The sequence below is a fragment of the Periophthalmus magnuspinnatus genome, chromosome 21, assembly GCF_009829125.3.
Source record: "Periophthalmus magnuspinnatus isolate fPerMag1 chromosome 21, fPerMag1.2.pri, whole genome shotgun sequence".
NCBI classification, from domain to species: Eukaryota; Metazoa; Chordata; class Actinopteri; order Gobiiformes; family Gobiidae; genus Periophthalmus; species Periophthalmus magnuspinnatus.
The window spans coordinates 25,234,514-25,257,436 of record NC_047146.1 but is presented as its reverse complement, the minus strand read 5'-3'; the positions used below and the strand labels follow the sequence as shown (position 1 = coordinate 25,257,436).

At 37.1% G+C, this 22,923-nt stretch overlaps 3 protein-coding genes across 4 annotated transcripts in view; 1 reads left to right on the top strand and 2 right to left on the bottom strand.

Moving 5' to 3' along the window:
* Positions 1-22,923, bottom strand: part of LOC117389406 (UDP-glucuronosyltransferase-like) — a 136,056-nt gene that overhangs the window by 72,708 nt on the left and 40,425 nt on the right. The gene's annotated exons all lie outside the window — the stretch shown is intronic.
* Positions 408-12,358, top strand: spopla (speckle type BTB/POZ protein like a). Of its 2 annotated transcripts, none has more exons than XM_055230880.1 (12): positions 408-582; positions 1,699-1,735; positions 3,095-3,208; positions 3,288-3,409; positions 3,863-4,014; positions 4,091-4,218; positions 6,474-6,651; positions 8,004-8,059; positions 8,331-8,453; positions 9,994-10,136; positions 10,245-10,298; positions 10,924-12,358. In XM_055230880.1, the coding sequence occupies exons 2-12, from the start codon at positions 1,700-1,702 to the stop codon at positions 11,066-11,068; spliced, it is 1,251 nt and encodes a 416-aa protein (XP_055086855.1). In that variant the 5' UTR covers positions 408-582; position 1,699; the 3' UTR covers positions 11,069-12,358. The 2 variants fall into 2 exon arrangements, with proteins under 2 accessions (XP_055086855.1, XP_033842612.1); XM_033986721.2 differs by having other exon boundaries at positions 414-582; positions 1,699-1,784.
* Positions 18,229-22,923, bottom strand: part of nxph2a (neurexophilin 2a) — a 21,835-nt gene continuing 17,140 nt past the window's right edge. The window contains 7 exon segments of the mRNA XM_033987058.2: positions 18,229-18,306; positions 18,308-18,442; positions 18,445-18,684; positions 18,686-18,727; positions 18,730-18,795; positions 18,797-18,838; positions 18,840-18,982. Coding sequence (XP_033842949.1) covers positions 18,229-18,306; positions 18,308-18,442; positions 18,445-18,684; positions 18,686-18,727; positions 18,730-18,795; positions 18,797-18,838; positions 18,840-18,926 — 690 coding nt within the window. The 5' untranslated portion in view covers positions 18,927-18,982.

The window sequence follows — 22,923 nt, the reverse complement described above, 5'->3', positions numbered from 1 at the left end:
ATGCATAGTACATATTTTGATATTTAATCATGTAGACAATGGCTTACAGCCTTTAATACAAACTATGCAACTTAATACTACTCACTTTGCCATGTGTCAATGCATTGTAAATTTACTTTCAATAACCGATAATTAGTAATCATAAACAGTAAACAGTCTACTGCTACCACCCTGCAATTAATATAGGGCTGACAGATTTGATAGGTTAAGGCTATGAGATTGAAATTAACTTCCTACTTCCACATAGAACATAGATAGAGATATAAAGAAATAGATCATTTTATTTATTTTTATTTGTTGTTGTAGTATGCATTGTTCATTTTCTTGTTTAATATTGTCTATCTTTGCAGAAGGGAGAAGCTTGTTATCAAAATGTGGCGCATGCGCAGTGGATATATTTTCTAGCCTGTGAAGCTACCGAGTTGCTAGTCAGATGTAAGCTAGCTCTGATATAAATAAGACAAAGAAACCCTGTGAAGACACTGCTTGAAAACGACTTTAAAGTTGCGTAGAGAGAAATCAGCGGCTGTGGTACAAAGCTGCATGTTTTAGTCGATAGATTTGGAAGAATGGATTTGAAAGGTACGCCGCCACCATATCTTTTTAAACTTTTTTGTAAGCAAGCACCACACAGATTAGCTTCGGCTAGCAGGGGTAGTTTGCGTTAGCCTGGGCTGCTAGCATCCTGTTACATGGATCATAGAAGGCCCTTTGTTTCTCACCGGGTAATGTCCTGTCTACACCGCAGCTGACTGACTTAACATTTGTCAATCCTCGTATAGTTTACAGAGCCATACGTGTATTTTTTGAGCAATCGTAGTATGTTTTATAATGTAAGAGGCGATTTCTGCATGGGATGCTCTGGACTAGCCGTTTCATGTTAGCTAGTTTGCGGTTTAACGCTAAAGAAGTTGATATTAATTTTTCAGATACGATCCAACATGCTAGTTTTGCGTATTTCATTGGCTGAGTGTTTTAGCCACTTTCCAAAATGATTGCATTTAATTTAAACTGCATTCACATTGCTAGTCGAAGTGAATATATGTTAATGTGGCATTGACAGGAGTTCTGGATAGTATTGTTGACACATCAGTAGAGCGCGATACGTGGACAATTTTGTGATTTCTATTTAATTGAAACCATTTGATGTTTTACTAGAACATTCACTAAGCCAGAGTTTCCCAAACTGTGGGCCAGGACCTTAGGGTGGGTCTTGTAATCTGTGTGAGACGTCAGAAATCTTCATAAACAGTTTATATTCTTTATATGCATACAGTGTCAGTATGAAATTGTGAACACTATGAAAGCTAAATGATTCTGCAAGCCCAATAGAATCATCCCCAAAACAAAACTGGGTTTTGAAATACAGGTCAAATTAAAGGCAGCACAACTGGACAAGCATGTAATTGTTAGTTTACATGCTGTCTATCTATTTATAATCTAGTTTTCTCTCCACTTTTAAGACATTCAAACTTAAGCCAGTATTGCACTACAATATACAATATGAATGCAAATGAGAATACCAGTTACCCCCATTTGGCTCAAAAGCAAACAGTTGGACTAAGCATGCAGCAATATGCCATAAACTTGAGCAAAAAATAATGATTAACAATTATTTATTTTTACCTGGCCTGATATACTGACACAAATCTATGAAGTTATTTCTCAAGATCTAACACATTTTTTTTTCCTTTTTAGAATGAAATCTGAAGATGGAGCTATGAAGGATGCTGTGGTAACTTAGATTATTACCACCTTAACTGTATTTTCTAACTATTCAAAAGGTGATTACTAAGATATTATTTCCCTGGCTGATTATCTTGTTTCATTTGGCTGCTAAAGGTGGTCCAATGTAAGTTGTGCTCTGAGTGGCTTTAGTACTTAGTGTTAAGAGTGGTTAGTTAGCCTGGAGCTGTAGCCTAGTGAATGTTCTTGCCTGAAACCAAATTTGAATTGGATAACTGAATAACGTATGTTTTAAGAAAGACTTGTGGTTTATTATGGAGACTTCCATAAAAACAGCTAAGCAGGCCATCATTTCATTACCTTTAGCCACAAATTATCCCAAAGTAAAAAAAAAGTAAACTTCTGGATTGACCTGGCAGTGGAACACTCCCACAGCTCTGCTCAATGTCTGTTTATTTATAGCATAATTCAAGCGGTTTATGAATTGTAAGTGTCTCTGGCACTACTTTAGGTTAAATAGAGTAACTAGGCTGCCTTTGTTTAGTCAGTTAACAAGTTGCTATGTTGAGAAATCCCCATGTGTATTTTTATTAACTTTTCATGACTGGAAAATATTTGAGTTTGAATAATTGAAATAAAAGTCTGTGGGCGTACTACTTAGGCAGTACAAAGATGCAGAGTCACATTTAAAGTGAATTACTCACTTTACCCAACTAGTAATTACTTTCCAACTTGGGTAAATTGGAGATGTTTTTGGCTAGACACTTTTTCTTAGACTTAACTTCAAAGTCGGTCAAGGAGAATAAAATGTTTTAGTTAGAACAGCTTCCCACAGCCAGTCTGCACTGGCAGCAATCATTGAAACTGCGAGGAGCATTGCCAGAACGCTGTTTTGGTTTGCTCAACTGTCAGTAAAACATTTTTGTACAATCTTGTGTTTGAGTGTGTCTGTGCAAATTGAAAGACAGCCTCTCATTCCAGTTGAAGTTTCTGATTAGCACATTGCCACATCTGTTATGGGCCTGTGCAAGAACTACCTGTTCTTACAGATTTGCTTTAAATGCCACACACCAGTGAGTGATTTGTGGCATTGAACATTCTTGTGGTTGTTTTCCTTTTCCAAACTAATTTCAGTTTTCTGAGTTGCGTAGACCGGTTTTGGTCATGATTTGCAATGTGCCTGACTGTCTAACATCGGAAACTATTGTAAAACAAAATCATTCTCAGCCTTATCCCAAAAGTTGTGACTCATTTAAGACCTATGTAAATCTGGGTGTTCCTGTTTACATTGTGTTCTTTTAGGCATCAAGCTACAGTTGTAGATGCGTCTGCTTCTTATTGCTCTTACTAGTGTTTATTTGTGAGATTTTAAACATGTCATGTTTTTGTTTTCTCATGTGATTGTTAGAGATTTGAAGACGAGAGCTCTAGACTTAAGGTGGTGATGTCACGGGTTCCCACCCCTCCCCCTCCTGGGGAGATGTCCAGTGGACCTGTGGCAGAGAGCTGGTGTTACACACAGGTATGGACATGCTCACAATGTTTGGTCTGACTTAATTATATCCACATACATGGTTCATGCTGTCTTGTTTTGTTACAAGGTCAAAGTGGTTAAATTTTCCTACATGTGGACCATAAACAACTTCAGTTTTTGTCGAGAAGAAATGGGTGAAGTCTTGAAAAGCTCAACCTTCTCGTCTGGACCCAATGACAAGATGAAATGGTATGTTACATTTAAATGGTGCCAGATTGTATTGTCAACAGTGTCAAAAGGACAACTGTTCTGATTATGTCAATCAAGGCTATCCTCGTGAAGTACAAATGACAGTTTGGGTGGAAGTGCATACCTACAGTAATCTGGCATCAATATAATATCTTATTAAAGTGCACTATTACTAAACTCAGGGTAAGGAGCAAAGCAACACACAAGTCACATGACCAAACCACAGTGTCAGTAGTAGCAGCAGCAGCAGCAGTAGCAGTATTGAAGTTATAGAAGAGAAAAATAACCATTGTTGACATATTTTTCACGCAGACATATTTGCACTGTTCTACAATTATTTTTGTACTAGTTTCCCAAAAGATGAAATTTATACATTTATAAAAAACATTATTGTCCTGAAATTAATACAGTCTTAGAATTGTGTTGATATTTTTATTTTCTTTAACTTTCCAGGTGTTTACGGGTCAATCCAAAGGGGCTTGACGATGAAAGTAAAGACTATCTGTCATTGTATTTACTTCTTGTTAGTTGTCCAAAAAGTGAAGTAAGAGCAAAGTTCAAATTTTCTTTGTTGAACGCTAAAAGAGAAGAGACAAAAGCGATGGGTGAGTTTGCACAAGCCTCTGGTGTCTGTGTTTTAACTTTGAAATCACAACTTGTCATGTTTTCATGTCTTAACAGAAAGCCAAAGAGCATATAGATTTGTCCAAGGCAAAGACTGGGGGTTTAAAAAGTTCATTCGAAGAGATTTTCTTCTTGATGAAGCCAATGGACTCTTGCCAGATGACAAACTCACGCTGTTCTGTGAGGTAAGACACTTATTGAGAACTTTTTGAGAGTAGTTGCATTTTTAAATAATTATAAATAAATACATAATGAATATGTGAATAATAATAACAATAATGGTAATGATAATAACATTTTATATACCTATATATATATATATAAAAATAATACAATTATGGTAATTAAGATGCTATAAAATCAGAAATACTTTGAGTTGAGGGTCATTGTTATAGCGCATTAATACAAACTTCCATGGTACACATAGTCCTCTGTTTTTAGTCTTTGATTTAAAATCAATGTCTACACACTTTTCTCTTCATTTGTCATTTGTAGCAGTGGTGTAGTCCTATTTTAAAACTGTTCTAGTCCTAGTTTAGACTTCATAGCCTCGTTACAGACCTGGTTTAGATCTAGTGGTACTTGGAAAGCAAAATCTTGAAAATGCATTAGGTCATCATTTTACATTGAACCACGGCATTGGTTATTTTATCCCTTTTTTCTTGCAAATCCTTTTATTGTTTTAATATGTGGATACTGTAAGTTATTGGTAATTTCTCATCTCATTTTGTGAATTTGTGTTTTCTTTACTTGCATGTTGCCATCATACTAGGAGCAATCAATGAATAATCTAGCTTCTTGTGTTTCGAACCTGTTGGGAGCTATTGCTTTTGTCTAAAATAAACGGTGGGCTGCTTAAAGATTTTGCAAATGTTGAACTGGGAATATTAGATGTATTTCTTGTTGCCAAGATATAGAAACAAGTTTACAACAACTACTTATGAATTGCATTTGAAACACAAAGCAAATTCTTTTTCTATTTCAGAATTTCAAAAATCTCTAATTGAAAACTTGAGAGTCCTTGTAAACCTATTGATTTCAAAATGAAGCAGGTCAAGTTGCTGATGCTTTTTTGTTGTGTGGGAGTTTCTTGGCTGTGGGTAACTGGTTGGAGAGCTTGCATGTCTTCTCCTGAATCAAATCTCAGTGTGGTTGTTATGAACTGCGTCCTTGGCAGTACAACTTGAATAGTGTCATTTAACTCCAAATATTGATGGCATTTCCTCCCAATTACATTTTAAACTCCGAGGCAGGATCCCTGCTTGTTCCAAATGAATTGAATTTGGGCTGTCAGAAAGAATGAATGTTTTGTAGCATGTCTACTTCAGAGACAAGTTAAATGAAGTGTCAATGAATTTTGTGTAAATGAGATCCCAAATAGACAGTGCCTGGGTGAGATGATGCTTGGGGGAGATGGTGCCTGGGTGAGATGGTGCTCAGACAGATGATCCAGACAGATTTTGCAGTTCTCGCTAAATTGCCACATTGATTGGCAAATTACATTCAAATTAAACCCGTAATGCCACTTTCTATCAATTAGGTGCCGTAACTAACAATTTAGTTTGAACAGTTTTCATGGTTTTGTTGGTCTTCTCAGCACCATTTTGATCCACAAATGGTGCCTGGTTGCAAATTGGTAGGTGCTAGTGTCCATATATTTTAGACACTTTCATCTAGTGTTTCATCTGGTATTACATATTGTATGAAAGTAATAAGCTACCCTTCAGTGAATCAACTTTCAAAACCAAATTGAAATTTGATCAAGGAAAATAATGCAAAAAGTATGTTTATGCTCACTGTTGTTTTATGATTGAACATTGTGCTGTTTTTCTTTTCTTTTGTTTTATCTACAAGTATTTAATTTCAATATTACAAAAATATTGCTGTTATTAAAATCTCAATATAGATGACAAAAATAATTTGGCTGTTTTAGGGCTGGATAATATGACAAAAAGTAATCTCATTTAATTTTCTTCTGTTGATCAATAATGATTTCAAACTATTGTTTAAATTCAATAAAAATGTGTTAATTTTCAGCCTTTAAAGGGCCTGTACCAGATTTTAAACCATGAGTCAGGAACATGTTTTAGTTTGAACCGTTTGGCCCCGCCCATTTAGTCCTTTCTGCCAGCATGCTATTGAACCATTACACAAATAACTGTCTGGGATGGTGTCATGCAGTTGGTTTCCGTGATTCCTAGTTACAAAGCGCCTGATTGAATGAAAAGAGGTGATCCTGACAGTTTCTGTACACGCTACAAACTGCTTTGTAAAATGCATCAGATGACATCTCAATTGAGTTACCATATAATGCATTTACCTTGACTAGAATAAAGTTTACATAAGATAAAGCTCTTTAATAATGAAAGCTTTTGCTTTTTTTGTTTTTTACCTCAAAATTATCTTCATATATGTACATTTCCGCATCTGTTTTTTTTAGGTGAGTGTTGTCCAGGACTCTGTGAACATTTCGGGTCAGTCCAACATGAACATGCTGAAGGTGCCGGAGTGCCAGCTGTCTGATGACCTGGGAAACCTCTGGGAATGCTCCCGCTTCACTGACTGCAGCCTCTACGTTGGAGGGCAGGAGTTCAAAGCCCACAAGTCCATCCTGGCAGGTCAGAGCTTCCTCCTGCTCTCCTCCTGTTCTCAGCAAACTGCAGTCATCAGAAAGTGCTTAGAAAGACATGGGTTTCACTAAGGGCTCTGAGAGAGGAGAGGTAAGAGGAGTTTAGCAAGTTTACAGGACAAGCAAAAGGTGACATTAAACTTCATAAACACATTGAACACACAGGTGAAAACTTATAATATTATCAAATAAGCCACATATATTCAAAGCAAGGCCATATATTTAAAACCATTTAAAACTATTGGAGTAACAAGAATGTAGAATTTCTTATTTTATTAACTATATTTAAACATGTCCGTACCATTGTCTGATCCTAGAAGCTAAGCAGGGCTGGGGTACTGGGTTAGTGCTTGGATGATAGACCACTGGGAATATCAGGTGCCACAGTGGCCTTAGTCTGAGCATACTGTTGTGTCCTTTAAAGAAGACCTATTTGTGCTTGTGCCTGCTATATAGTTATAATCTGGGACACCCATGGATCATTGTTATAATTTGCACACTTTAAATCTCAATATTCATCTAAAACAACTTAATAAAAACAAGCAAGTCTGCTCACTTCTGTGTTAGAGAACTGCAGTACCAATGGGAGCTGATGACGCCAAAAACGTCGTCACAACAAAGAGCCGTGAAGTTGTCGGCACCTCTGATCGATGGATGCACATTACATTAGCAAGTAGTAGTGCATGCTCAAATGTGCATGTATCACTCCAAATACAACTTTGAAAGGGCAAATGAGAATGGGAAATCACTATAACATGGTTAAAACCTCGGACAAGTTGATTTTGCATAATAGGTCTGCTTTAAGCAAGGCACTTCGCCCACCTTCCCTATGTACGTGTGACGTGTGATTGAATGGGTGGTGGTCGGAAGAGCCAATGGTGCAGCCTGGTTTTCATCAGTCTACCCCGGGGTAGCTGTGGTTAGAGTGTAAATAAATAATGCATTAATTGTAAAGCTGAGAATTGAGCTCATTACAAAATTTAAAAATCTCATATGTTTATAAAAAAAAATCCCCAAAATGTAACTTGCACCGTTTAGATTTCCTCAAATATTGTGGTGGGCACTAATCCACCTACTATCACCGCTTGGCCCTACATGACCCAGAGCTGTTTAAGTCTGCTAAACTGAGGGGCTAGCTCTTTTTCAGCTTATCTGCACTGAACAAGGTGGAGACCACTGCACTGGTCAGAGGCAAAACAAAATGTGGAAGTTATGCATCATTGATAACTGTGCTTGACTTTGGTGGTTTCCTCTGTACAGCAATAAAATCATGTGCTAATGTGTATTTGAATGTGTTACTGATTTTTTTTTTTTTTTTTTTTTTTTCTTAATTGTCAACAGCGAGGTCCCCTGTCTTCAATGCAATGTTTGAACATGAAATGGAGGAAAGTAAAAAGGTAATTACCAATTTTATGGCTTCTTGACTAAAATAATTAAAATCATGTACTTTCAAAAGTTAACTTGGAGAGCCTTTGATTTATGTTTTGCACCAGATTTTGTGCCAATTCAACTTTTGTTTTCTTGTTTTTTTTAATTGTTTAGTTATAATTGTGATCATGTAGTTTATTTACTACATTAGTTTTTTGAAAATGTTACATGCTGAAAATCAACATTTGGAACACAATTTGTCATTGGTCTCTTTGTTAAACCACCGATTGTATCTTTCAGAATCGTGTTGACATCAGTGACGTGGACCCAGAAGTCTTCAAAGAGATGATGGGGTTCATTTACACAGGAAAAGCCCCAAACCTGGAGAAAATGGCCGACAACCTGCTGGCAGCTGCAGACAAAGTGAGTGTTTAAAACCTTAGAAGATATTGTGTAAGATCAACTTGTATGAGCTTTTAACTATGTTACAATGGTTTCATTATTGTTAGCTTACGCTGAGTTATATTTTGATTGATTCATGTGCATGTAATCCTCTATTGTCCTGCATATTTGAGGCTTGAGTGCTCAGAAAATTTTATCTCCACCCATTTCTCTGTACTTTTTATATAAAAAATCTGGGCCTATCAGTTTTACACAGGAAGTCAATGGACCGTTCCTATTACTGAGGCGTTTTAGATCAACATTGTAGTTTACTATGAACAAAATGTAAAGTAATAATGTATACATATGTTACAGTTTTATACTAAATAGCTAAAGAAAAAGCACAATATGTCTCTTAACTTCCCACATTTCCAAAGATGTTTTTTTATGCATCTGCCGAGAGGTTTAGTGCAACCATTTCTGGGTAATAATTTTGCTGTTGATAAGATATAATAGAGTTTTGTGCTTTTATTGTATTGTGCGTTTGCGTCTTAACTTGCGCATTTGTTTGTATGTAACTCAAGTTTAATTAAATATTTAATCCTTCATCATCAACATCTTTGTAATCTGCTAAATCCTTATGAGACTTGTCTTACTCGCATCAATATGCATTTGTCTGTTTAGAAACCACACAGCACTGATATAAATGCACTGGGAGCTTTATTTATTATCCCTTTGTGTTATTGTACCGAAACATTGTTTGTCCTTTGAGACTGAAGTTTAGCGTGCATATAGGGGCTTATAGGGATGTCAAGATTATTTGGTTAATCGATAATCTAAATTATTCAGTTTACAATGTAATTGTAAATACTAAAGTATTTAATTCCTTTATCATTTAACAATGCAAGAATTTCAATAGAATCTAGACTCTACAAAGTAGACCTAAAATATAAAGTGTGTTTTTGTATAGGTTAACTATACACCATATTTATTTTAATATTCAGAAAGTTTGATTTGAAAAGCTGCCATGTAAAAGTGAATAAGAGACTGTGAATGAAAGAAAATTATGAATTTCACTGTTGTATGGTCATGTTGGTAGTTATGTGTAATCATCAAATCATGATGTAATCGTAAGACAGGAAATTGTTGTCAAAACATCTCTACTTCCTTGCATCTAGTTTTAATATAAAAGGTGCAGTATGCAACTTTTCTGGTGGAGGGTCTGCCACTTGCTGATCTCCATGAGGATGTCGTTGCTTTGACTGAAATATTACACAGTATGCTTTTAACATGATCTTTTATTGTATCAATTTCCTTGAGAAAACCATATACTTGCTGTAAACAGTCTCCTCTCCAGAGATTTGACTTGTAAAATTGGCCTGGGATTTTTAATGTCTTGTCTGTTTGGAGAAAGGTTTAATGCCATACTGTAGATCATTCTTGGCAATAACATCTCTATGGAGACGAAGCAGGTGGTGGACCCTTTACCAGGAGAAGTTACATAGTGTACCTTAAACAGAAAACTCAAAGACACCGCTCATCCCTAAACTGCTGTATTTTGTCCCTCCCTCTTGCCATCCAGTACGCTCTGGAACGTTTAAAGGTCATGTGTGAAGAGGCCCTCTGTAACAGCCTCTCTGTGGAGAACGTGGCCGACACCCTCATCCTCGCAGACTTGCACAGTGCAGAGCAGCTCAAAGCACAAGCCATAGATTTTATCAACAGGCAAGTATCGGAACGAAAAAAAAAAAAAAAAAACTCCAGTGATAAATTTGTGCTGCCATTTCTGTTTACCAGCCCTGAATGCTTACCTTTTTATCTTTCTTGCCATAGGTGCAGTGTCCTGAGACAACTGGGCTGTAAAGATGGAAAGAACTGGAATAGCAAGTATGTAATTAGCTGATATGTGTGACACAAGATTAATACCACGCTCTTATCTCTTCTACAACCAGATGCATTAGAATTCATTGTTTTAGCCCAGGCAGACAGAGTGTTATTTGCCTTCTCAGTTTGAAGCTCCATATCTGTGTATCCCTGTTATTAATAGACTTGTACCTGAATAAATCGCAGGGAATATTTGAGGAATCTTATACAGCGACTTGGATATTGGGAGAAGTTTTTCTTTAAGGAGAAATCTTGCATGACCTCCTTTTTAGGGCTGCCCGATTATGGGTTAAAATATGAATCTTTTGAAATTACCTCAAATTAACTAATATTCATAACTATTATTATTTGATATGAATTCATTGATAACGCTTTTCAAAGTCACTTAATTGTTGTCCGAAAGAGAATGTCTTACACATGAGGGAAGTTTGTTTTTCTAACGTTACATACAATACATTTAAATGAAATGTGTCCGTTATTTGCATTTGTATCGGGTACGAAATGGCTTCTGAGTCGTGACCTACTTTATTTGCATTGTCATTACAATCCCATTTGAGCTGATTGATTTTTAATGTGCACTTTCAAACTTTGAGCGTTAATATAATTGTGTTTGTGTGTGTGCTTACAGTCATGCTACAGACATAATGGAGACTGCCGGCTGGAAGTCAATGATCCAGTCCCACCCTCACTTGGTCGCTGAGGCTTTCCGAGCTTTGGCGTCCGCACAGTGCCCACCATTTGGTCTCCCGCGGAAACGTCTAAAACAGTCCTGACCGCCTGGGACGTCTGTGGAGTAAGTGTGGGGTTTACAGAGGATGGACTCTCGAAGGCGCCACTCACTTCCACCAAACTGAACACACTTGAATAGGACAGGAGAGTGGCGCTTACTGGCCCGGCATGTGTGGAGGCTGGCACGTAGAGGAACGACAACAGAACGGAAAAACGTAGACTCAGTGTTGCTGGCTTGCTTTGCTGCCTCGGCTGAAGCACGTTCAGCTCAGAGGGAAGCAAGGCAAGTGTCTGCTGCTGTTTTTTCCTGTGATTTTGATAATGGCCTTAATATATCTGCCATTGCTCTGGAGCCGCTCTAGAGTATTTTGTCTTTACGCTGTGCCTGCCTTGTCACACAGACCAGGCCTCCTCCAGGTTGCACTAGTTCCCATGAATAGTCATTTTGATATGGAGTTCTATAGGAACGTAACAAAGGTTTAACTAAATGGGAAATATTATATATTTGTAATGTTTAGCCCGTTTTGTGACTAGACATTCAAGAGCATGAACACTTTCAGTGCAAGGTCAGTTCTTTACACTTTTTAAATATGAGTATGCCCCATATTGATGGCACCATTTCTATGTAAATGACAGCTGAAACATCTTAAGACCAGTAAACAAGAAAGTCTGCTCTTTGGCATAGTTTCGGGGGAAGCGTGTGCTGCCATTTTAAGACCCAGTGATGTTAAATACATCGGTCTCTATGACCCGATCAAATGGTAACATTGGAACAAGTATATGAAAATATTTACTCAGTCTCCCATTTGAATATCCAGATCATATGTCTGTGAACTGTTTAGAGAAAATCTTGAATTTCTTTTCTTAGTATTGCCAACTTGCAAATATTATATATTCTCAATATATTGTGGTTAACTAAAAGTGGCAAGACTAATGCATGGTCATGTTATTGTCAAAGAAAGTGTCCAAGTACCAATTTTGTTTTTAACAATTTCTTTTCAGAATTCTCTGAACTACTTAATTGAATTGAGTATGTGCAAAACTCCTAACATGCTTGGATATTTGTAGGATGCTGAGCATCAGTCTACTGGCGATGTTGTTGTGTCTGAATGGGGGTTGTCACGTTCTTCAGTCCGTCTTGTATGTGGCGTGGTGTGACTGGCACTTCCAAGGATTTTGTAAAATACAGAGTAGCATCATTTTTACATGATCTTACTCACCATGCAGTGTCATGTTGAGACATCTTTTGTTTTTGTTTTTCAAAGCAAAAAAGATGAAGTTGTTGTCTGCAAGAATGCCTGCATTAACCCATTAAAACCTTTTCCAGCACCGAGGCTGCTTGTTTCTTTATGGGACCAGGGGCCTCTTATGGTCCATGTTCAAGAGGGAAGTTTGTTCAATAGATCAGTGGTTCTCAAACTTTTCACACCACTATGAGAGTATTTGGTCTTCTGAGTACCACCAGATCTGTACTGGGTCTTTGATCGGACTGATCAAGGTCTAAGATATGGTCTAAATGGTTCTAACCAAAACTGACTCTAAATTACAAACTAGAACTATAGATGACCTTGCATCCCACTAAAAGGAGCTTGCATACAACCAGTGGTACACTTAAGAGTCTGACAACCACTGCTATAGTTAGAACTGTAGGTTTATGTGCAATTTTTAACTTTTTTGCTTCAAAAGCAAAATCTCTGCATCAGCTTTAATTAAAGAAAGATGAGTCTAGTCTGCCTGGTCCTTTGGCTGACACTGGTTCTCATGCCATTGTGCCAGACACTCTGGAGGAGCTGATACCATCTCTCCTCTCAATCCTTTATCTCATTCTCCACTCTCCTCCTAAACTTCAGCACTTCGAAACAATAGCTGCACTTCTATCATTACAATCCCAAGTATTGTTTTACTGTGGACTCAACAAAACAAGATTAAGGCGAGTGCCCAAATAGATAGGACAATTTTAGTCTAACCTTGAATTATTATAGCCACATTTTTCTACCCAACAATCCACTGCTGCATTTGTAAGAAAACTACACTGCTTTGCCTGTCTTAAATCCTTTGCAAAATGAGACAGATTTGGGTTGCTTTTAATCTGTAATGATACACCCAGAAGGTGTTATTACATGGAGATACACTTTTAAGCTCAGTGCATTTTAAACAGGGTAGATCCCTTTCTTTCTCTGATTGCACATTGACAAACTCGGCGAAGGGCTGTGAACCTGTCATATCCAGCTGTGAAACCATTGTTGGAGCGAACAAGGCGATATAAAGACATCTGATGAACACATTCAAAGGCACTGTGTTTTGGTGCTATTAAATTTGTGCTAGATTATGGCAACTCATGGAATGGCCACAACAACCATGTGTTTAATCATAAATGTTTTATGTTTTATGTTGCCCATGTATGAAATACAGTGAATTAGGGCTGGGAAACTAATCGCATTTTAACTGATATTTAGTCATATCTACCATCAATGATACTGTTGTTTTATTTTTCCCCCACTGGGAGGTTCACAGCCAATCCACTTGTCAATAAAAAAACCATATGGTTTGGTTTGTCAATCCTTTATTAAAGCTGAAATACCCAACTTTTTTCTTATCAATGAGTAGGCCTCTCACGATAATTAATATATTGACTTATCTTTCAATATATGAAAGCAGGCACAATGTATTTTTGTCTTCAAACTCATGACAGATACAAACTAAGTACTAAAGTGTTTTATTCTGCTGTTTGTTTATTGCAGCAAATTTTTTAAACAATATTGTAGATTTAGAATAGTTTTTGTGGATTAAATCTGCTCTGGGGTTATTTTGTCAGTGGCATAAAGTAGTTTCAATATTGTTTATAGTCTATATTTACTTAGCAATATGTTACACCTCAGAATGTTTAATTGTGACAACCCTAGTAACAAGAGTAAAATCTTGTAAAAGCACAACTTTGTGACCAGAATAAGACACACATGCTGTCTTCATTTCATTAGAAATTTTTTTTACTCATTACAAACTTAAGTCATGTGAGTCACTTTGTGGTGAGAGCTGATTGGCTGTCCAGTGTATTTCACTTTTCTGTCTCAAAAAGCTGCCCCAAAGCTGTGCTTGTTGTTACACAAATTCTTGCATGGGAATACTAGTGATGTGCTTAGAGGTCTGTGAGAACGAGGGACAAGTTAAATAGATTTAAATACATCGTTTTTCATGGTTTGAAAATGTGGTAGCCCAGCTTGGCACTGATTAAAAGTATGCATTGTTTAAGTTAATGAAATCAATACTGAATGCCATTATGTTTAAGAACAGAAAGAATGGCCTAACATTAAATGGAAAATCAAGATGGATTGAGGCAAAAATCTTAATAAATTTAGTCATATCCTTCGAACTACAGTGCATTGATCTTAAATTTCTTATTAAAATTGAGATGCGTTGTCAACATTGTGCTTGTTTGCATAGTGTTATTGGAATGTGTAGGAGAGGAGCATCTTGTCTTGATGCCGAAGGAGTCTCTTGTCTGATCAGATAAGAGTAATGGAAGCGAATAGAACGACCGCTGTCCCTGATGGCCACTGCAAAATGGATGTGCTCTCCTAAGTCCACCTCTGCTATCATCCTCGCCTGGAGACAAAGATGTATTGGCCATTAAAAAGCTACGCTGAAATGTAACTCTTAAAATGGTTGTTTATCCTGGTGGTGTGTGTGTATACGCAGGTAGAGGGAAGGCAAGCAATACAGACAGGATAAGCTGACAAAATACCCAGTTCAAATAAGTTTAATGCATTAAAAACCTAAATTCATCTTTACAATTTTAACAAAATCAAACCCTTTTTTTTGAAACAGTCCAGGTTTTGCACACAACTTTTTACAGAGAAGATGAAAGCAAATTAAAAAGAGGCAGGGGTAACAAATAGTTCTATAGGTGTATGATATGATTTAACAAACTATTGATACGTCTTTTTTTCTGGAAAATGAATCTGACATCATTTCAAGTAAGCCAAGTGAACACTGTACTGATTTACACATTTATACACAGCATTTTTGCACAAACTAAAATATCAACATAGATGAATCAGTTATCTTACACGTCCCACCCCAATGCGCCCCATAGGTTTAACATTTACAGCTCATGGGTGATTTAGCACTGTAAAATGAATGAGGTAATTGCAGTGCAGTTTGTCAGTAGCACATGCACTATAGCTTCAGATACGGATGGTTTAATTACACGCCTAGGTACTTCCAGTAGTTCATGTTTTACAGTAACGAGAGCAGTTTGATTGGTAGCTGATTGCTATGTCAAAGCACAATGCACTATTTATGTATCATTAAATCAGTCAATAAATCAAATATTATGGAAAAGCTTTTTTTAGTTAGACAAAGGTACAGTATGTAACTTTTTTGGTAGGTTTGTCACCTTCTTGTTTCCATGGAAGAGTTACTACTTTGCCTGGAATGTCCCACTTTAAGCATTACAGGTGTATTTATTATTTAAAATACCTTGCAAAAACTTTTCTCCAAAGGTCTGACTAGTCACAACCTCGTGGCATCACCTGCTGGTCGCCATGAAGATAAGTTTAATACCATACGGTTGAACATTCCAGGCAAAGCAATAACATCCCCATGGATGTAAAGAGACCTTTACGTCACATGTTCTTCAGAATTTCTGATTCTAAAATGGCTCAACATTTTCTGGTTATATCCTGGGTAACAGTGGGAGAGACATGTAACTGGGAGATTGCCAGCATACTGTTGTTGTGTCCTTGGGCAAGACACTTTGGACACCTTAGTCACCTTAGTTACAAATGTGTTGTGTTTGGAGAGGCCTTGCAGCCACGTCTTAAAGGTCAGGCCCAAGGCGACTATGACCACAGAAGAAGCGTATGCCCATAATAGGCTAATGCACTAGTGAATTAGATAATTGTTCAATAAAACAGAAATATAACAGAAATCTCTATTGAATGGTTGTCAAAGTGAATGGTTCTCCTGTGTCAATGTCCTGACTAACCTGCAAGAATAGACCTCATTGACTTGTGACTGCAACTTCTGTGGGAATAACATAATGACTTTTCCACAATATTCAAACTCATTCATTTGAACCTTTATGAAAACTGCACTCACCATTTTGCACCCAAAACTCATCGGTGAATGCTATACATGTGGGAGACATCTGACATTTTGAATTTTAGTCCCATTTCTCATTAAAATTCAGGATGGATTCTGTACTTGTGCATTTGGAGTTTCTGGGTAAATGAAATTTCCCAGCCTAATTAAAGCCTATTAAAGACAGGTAATGTCATGGCTGGTGGCAGGAGCATGACAAAGTGCTGATAATTGTCTGCCAGAGTCACTAAATCCTCCTGTCCTGTAATTATCCAATCTCCCCTTGGCTGCTCCCCCTCGACACCTCAATCCACTGCGCCTGATCCGTACACTATACTCTGATGATGCCAGTGGGAAAATACGCTTCACTTGAACTTCAGAGTACATTTGAGGAATGTAGGTGCACAAAAGTGGTTACATTATGCAAGTAGTTATAAAATTGTACTTCTAAGAGTTATTTTATTGTTTCCTGTCTGTCTGTATTTTTTTTATACAGAGGGATATCAGTCTGGTCACCATTCCCTCCGTTGCACCTCAAGCCAGGCCCAACGTGGCCATGCAATGAGATTTGTTTATTTCAGTGATCCATGTGTAGGAGCTCATTAGTCACCCAACACTGTGAACAAAATCACATTTCTCTAACCTCAGATTAAAAGAGTTTAGTGCTTCGTTCATTGATTCTGAAGAAATCTGTGGTCTTTTTTTTTTTTTGTTCTTTTTTTTTCTCATATTATGCTGCCATATTTGCATGTACCTGATTGGCCAATCCACCTGTCAATCATGCACATCTGAACTTTGGGAGGTTCACAGTGACCACAATCACCATAACTCTACATAAAGTATTGGAGTGTCGAGTGTGTATTTTATGTTCTTGAGTAATTTTAGATGTTTCTCTCACTGTGAGTAAACCTAGAAAAAAAAATGACAATAACAAATTGTACATGCTTTGAACATTTTTGTGCTCTTTGCAATCTAATATATTAGTTTAGTCTGTCAGTAGTATTTTCACCGAAATGGCTGTTATTTGTTGATATACCAACTTGAACTTGAGTTATTGAAGAAATAATACTCTTACTTGGAACTTACATCTATAGTGGCTCCATGTGCAATGAGTACTGCATTTGATCTGCCTAATTCATTCATTCACAGTCACTTTATTCTTTGTAGTCAATCAATGCAATTTCCTTTGGAGATTTAGGATTTGAAAGGTAATTATAACTCAGATTAAGCAACGCAGTTTATAACCTGTAATATTCAATCAATCACGCTAATTTGAAATAATAGTGGCTGTCTTATCATTGTGGTGTTAACACATACACATTATGCTATGACTTGGAACATCCGTCAACATCGCCATGACACAAGTGAACATTTCTATAATTTATCAGTCTAGAAGTCTTTCACAGTCCAACTCTGTTCAGATGAAGTGAATATACAGTATAACGTCTTTATTGAGATCCAAAGCAATGATGCGCCATTTGGGAGACACTGCCTGTGGTCTCGCCTTGAAGAAAACATCTGGACAAGATACTAATTAGCAATTGGTTTACACTGAACATGTGCGTTGTGGTGAAATCACACAGTGTGCTGCTAGCTTTAGCTTCAAATCCCAAGTCAACTCTTTTGACCTATTCCTTGGATTTCATCTTTTCAATACACAGTCGGAATACACTTTTCCAATGTTATTTCAACTCCATAATGTCCTCTTTAAAGGTGCACTACGTAACTACTCTTATGGGCCACCTGCCTGTCTCCATGGAGATATTTTTTGCTTTGCCTGGAATCTTCCGCAGCATAGCATTAAACTTATCTGTCTTCATGTTGCTCAAAAATACCTTGAAAAAACATGCATTCTTACTGTGAGTGGGGTCACCTCTCCACAGATCTGACCTGTAATTTGGCCCTGGTGGCATTACCTGTTTGGCTTCATGGAAAGATCAGTTAGGGTTAGGGTTAGCATGAAGGCAAAGCAATAACCTCTCCATGGAAACAAGCCGAGCGGCAGTTTACTCCCACCAGAAAGTTACATAATTGCACCTTTAAGTTTGCAGGGAGATGTATATTAGATGTTGCCAAGAATTTTTTTTTTTTTTTTGATGCTGTGTATTTTTAGGCGCTCTTGTCATCCTGTGGAGGAGTAGGGCGTGTCACTATGGTAATTGTAGTCAGGGCAAACCTTCTGAACCAGTTTGTAGTCCACCACTGTAGAAGGCTATATAGATGCATATGACTTTGAACGGCTTAGAGCACAGCCAGGACACATGGCTTTGGGTCTGCTCCTGATAACACACTTTGGAGGGGTCAAAATTGCAAAGGGCAGTCTTCTTGTTGCGGTCCCCGTTTTCTCATACTCAATACGACAGTTGAAAGATTTCGTGTCCTTTTGCTCCAGAGAGGATTGTTGTGCGATTTCAAACTCAACCACTTTCGAAGGAGGGACCAAGCTAACCGAAACATTACCCAAACCAGTTGAATTGTGCCGAAAGTAAACACTAAAAGTCCCGTTTCCGGGATCCACAATTTTCCCAGTGATGAGTAAGTTAAGTTTGACAGTTTTGATGTTGGAATGGAAGTCTCCCCCACCCGAACATCTTCTTAAATTTTCCAGTTTTGACGATTGGAACCGGCGTTTGGAGCGGGTCTGTACAGCTTGGGTATCTGTCTGATTAGATAACCAATCCCAGAAGTCCTTCTATGTTCTGTAAATAAGTCATTTCCCTCATGTTGGTTTTTGAGCCCAGGGGAGTTGCGTGCAAACAGACGGAGGGGGTTCAGGAGGCGGGGACTAGCACCTGTGGGAGATATCTTCTGCTCCACCATCACCAAATTCAATCAGCTGCGTGACTCCACCTCCGTGCACTTTTTTTGCATGTAATCTATGGAAAAAAGAGAGAAAGAATTAGTTGAATTGCATTTTCTATTAAGAAACATCCAGTGACAGAAAGCTATTAACAATATTTTTTATCTTAACATAACATTACAATACACTTTATAGTCACTTTTATTCACTATTTATTTATGTCCATTATACACTGCACTGTATATAACCATAGCCACTTACTGTACATAAGTTCTTGTAGCCTCTTAGCTTTACTCTGCCACTGTACAAGACTTTTTGCACCCACCCGACTTTTGCCAGTGTTATTGCCATCAGTCACTGCTAGTTGAAATGCATTTTCCTGAACGTGGAATCATACAATATAGTAATACGTGTAGTTTTTGATTGGTTTAACTGTTAGGGGAGCAGATTTGTCTGATCTTTTTCTTGTGACCCACTTTTTTCCAGAATTAACCTTTATGCATATTTCAATTGGTTTCACAATTTTATATAATTATATAGTATCTCAAATAAGCTCCATTGCAAGTCTGCATTGAACCTTGATGTGACCTACTTTTGAGCCCTGACCCCTGCTATTTGACAATCTCCAGCAATAGTGAATATTCAAACAGCTTAACACATTCCATGATTTAAATGACTGCCTCATATTTTGTGTGTTTACAAAAAAATGTACACTGTTTTAACACACTGGTGCGGAGTCTTGAACACTATGACGTGCAAGCAGAGTGCTCCCAGTTGTTTAATCCGCTTATACCTACAAACTGAAAATAGTTCACTTTTAACTCTGACAACCTTTTGGGCTGTCTATGTATGTTAAAAAGTATTAGTTGTTTCTGTTTTTTAGTCGAAGCTCTAGTCCCTCTTAACAGTAGTTCAAATGTTTACCCGTTGCTATGGTGATGCTCACAAAGTAGTGTGAATAAGGGCTGGTGGACTACCAGTTATAGAAAAATTAATGCACAGCAGTTAGCCTGAGAATTCTCACTGACCATGGTATAAACAGTTTTTAATGTATTGCATATTTAATGTTGCAAGTCAATTTGGCACAATCTATGTTGAGGGTTTGAGGGACATGGTTCACTTGAGCAAAACACTGTACTACTAGATGTACATGATGTGTCTGTATAAAGCAATACGTGATGCAAAAATGTATTTATCAATCAATATTTTTGGATAATACCCATGCTGCATAACAATATTCAAACAATATTATACAAATATAACGGAAATGTTTTAAACGCACCTGCAAATGTATACCCTAACACAAAAAATTAAATAGATTATAAATTAAACATACAGGAAATATTTGATACACAATTTATACTTATTTATACACAACACACAGTTGTATTTATTATTATTATTATTATTATTATTATTATTATTATTATTATTATTATTATTATTATTATTATTATTTTATTATTATTTATTTATTTTTTTTTTATTTTTTTATCACAAACAATATGCTCAGTATTCAAATGTTGCCTAGCTCTACAACATATTATCCATTTTTGGTTTAGCTCCCTCGTCTGTGTTAATGAGTGTAATTGCGCACCTCTTAACTTTCACCTGTCAGGTTACATAATGAAAAGCCTTAGTCTCGGTGATAACTGGTACCACATTAGTAGAGGTTATAGTAACTTGTAATGACTTTACATTAAACCAGTGTTCAGTGAGGGTGAAAGCTAATCCAGTCCGTGCCCCTTAAAGCCCCTTTTGCTTCAGGAGCAAGTCCACATCAGATAGACTTTAATATTTCACCGCGATGAGCTTAGACACTTTTATTAGTAATTAGTAGAGCTGGCATTTCCTCCAGCCCGGTTGTAGGGATCAGGCGAAGACGCAGATGTTGAAAGTATGTGTACGAGTTTGCAGTGAGCAGCAGAATTACCAGACTAATTATAATTTTGCTCTAAGCTTTTGAGAGCGGCACATGTGTACAGAGCTAACAAAGTAGGCTTGTCTGACACAATTTGTTTTGCAGTTACATTACACCAGCTAGCATTCCCATAAAGCTTTCATTACAGGTTTGCAAGCGTTATAGAGATTTAATATGGTGTGACAAGTGTAGAAGCACCTCAATGAAGGAACGGCAAATGTCAATTCTTTCATTTGGAGTCAAATGAGAATTGTATAATGGCATAATATGGAGAAAGTTATCAAAAATTTGAAATGAAATTTTCAAGGGTTTGAGTGTTGTTATATGTACACTACTTCAACATTGTGGCATTTGGTTGCATATCCAGGGATCACTCTTACTTGCTTGTTGATACATTGACCAAAATCTAATATAACTGCTTACTCCAACAATTATCACATTTGCCAAAATACTAAATAAATAATAATAAAAAAACAAAACCAAAAAACAACTATGCCATGTTAAAAATAAAATGTGAAAAGTTCTAATTATGGTTGCACTATGTACACTATGTAGCCTTTCTGGTGGAGCGTCCTCCAATTGCTTATCCCCATGGAGATGGCAAATTACAGGTCACATCTGTGGACAGGGGACTGCTCACAATAAGAATGCAAGCATTTCAAGGTATTTCGAAATGCATGCATCCTGCATCCTGTAACTGAATAAATGAAAGGTAGATCAATTTAATGCCATACTTTGGAACATTCCAGGTAAAGCAATACCATGTGGCAGGTATCTCACCAGAAAAGTGCTCTATATATATTAACGTTAATTCCCCAAAGTTCATACTGCGTTGGCTTGGCTCTGATTACTATGTAGGCTACTTAGTACACATGTCCCAGTGTATAGTTTGCATGTATTTGTTAATTTGATTTCACTGCCATAAGTTTAATACTGACATTCCCCTCTCTCCTAAAGCTCTGTGTTCTCTACATGTGCTGTCATCCTGCACAGCTTCAGAGGAGAAAAGCCCCAGCGTTCGGGCTTGTCTCCGCTGAGCGGATCTCAGGTGAGCCTAGCATGTAGTGATTGTAATGGAAATGAGAAGTTTAAGCATGATGAGCAACTGGGGAAATCGCCGTGACAACAAGGGGGCTCATACAGGGATCTAATACGACGCACTGGGGACTTGGAAGCTCCTACTGGCACGATGACTTTAGCTGCTTATACTACTGTTTCTGTGTTTTACTAATACGAAAAAGAGTACTTACACTTCACTATTATTTATTCACCTGTAAAGAAAGATTTATTATCATAGTAATGTTTTGTGATTCATGTTAAAATACGCTGTAAACGAGTGAGGAAGATTGGATGAATTAATTGCTGTTGTTGTGGTTTTGTTTTTTCACTTACACTATTTTTGTAATTAATGGGAGCAATAATTGGAATTGCAAATAGAATCTGATTAATTGCACAGCCTTACTCTAAATAAATATTCAAGTTAGTAAACAACTCAAGATGAGTGTGGCGTTTGCACTGTCAATGAGTGTAATTACAGCAGCCCTTAATATCCATCCAGTTTTGTTTGTTTGTTTGTTTTGGACCAGAGGCTTTATTTTATAAGATTGTGGGTTAAAGGGGGTGAAGAGCAGGGAAGACATTCAGCAAATCATGTGTTGCAGTTTAAACAACTGTACTATGGGGCAGCACCTTCTTACTACTTATTACTTGCAAATACATGTAAGCAGGGGCAAGATTTATGCCATAGTGTGGCAGGCTAAGCAATAACATCTCCAAAGGGAAAACAGGTGGAAGAACAGGAACCAAAACATATAGTGTATCTTTAAATGTTTAGTAAGTAAAATTTAAGTTTGTCATATAATGATGTCAGAAAATGTCTATAAAATAAACTTTTAATAAGTAGATTCAGTCACTGAATGATTAAAACATCAAAGATAATAAACTATTGGAAATTGCCTCAAATTAAATATTTCTGTAATTTCAGTTTCTTTTAATACATCTCTTTTATACAGATTATGCAACTATATTGTATCTTTATATACATGAGGCTGGGAAGAGTGTAGCCCCAAAACCAGTGAGTTTGGTAAGACAGTGTG

Excerpts from the sequence above, each read along its gene's own strand:
- spopla (XM_055230880.1), top strand. The coding sequence starts at position 1,700 with ATGAAATCTGAAGATGGAGCTATGAAGGATGCTGTG. Across the intron at positions 3,410-3,862 it reads CCCAATGACAAGATGAAATG|GTGTTTACGGGTCAATCCAA; the intron begins GTATGTTACATT and ends TTAACTTTCCAG. Across the intron at positions 10,299-10,923 it reads GGAAAGAACTGGAATAGCAA|TCATGCTACAGACATAATGG; the intron begins GTATGTAATTAG and ends GTGTGCTTACAG.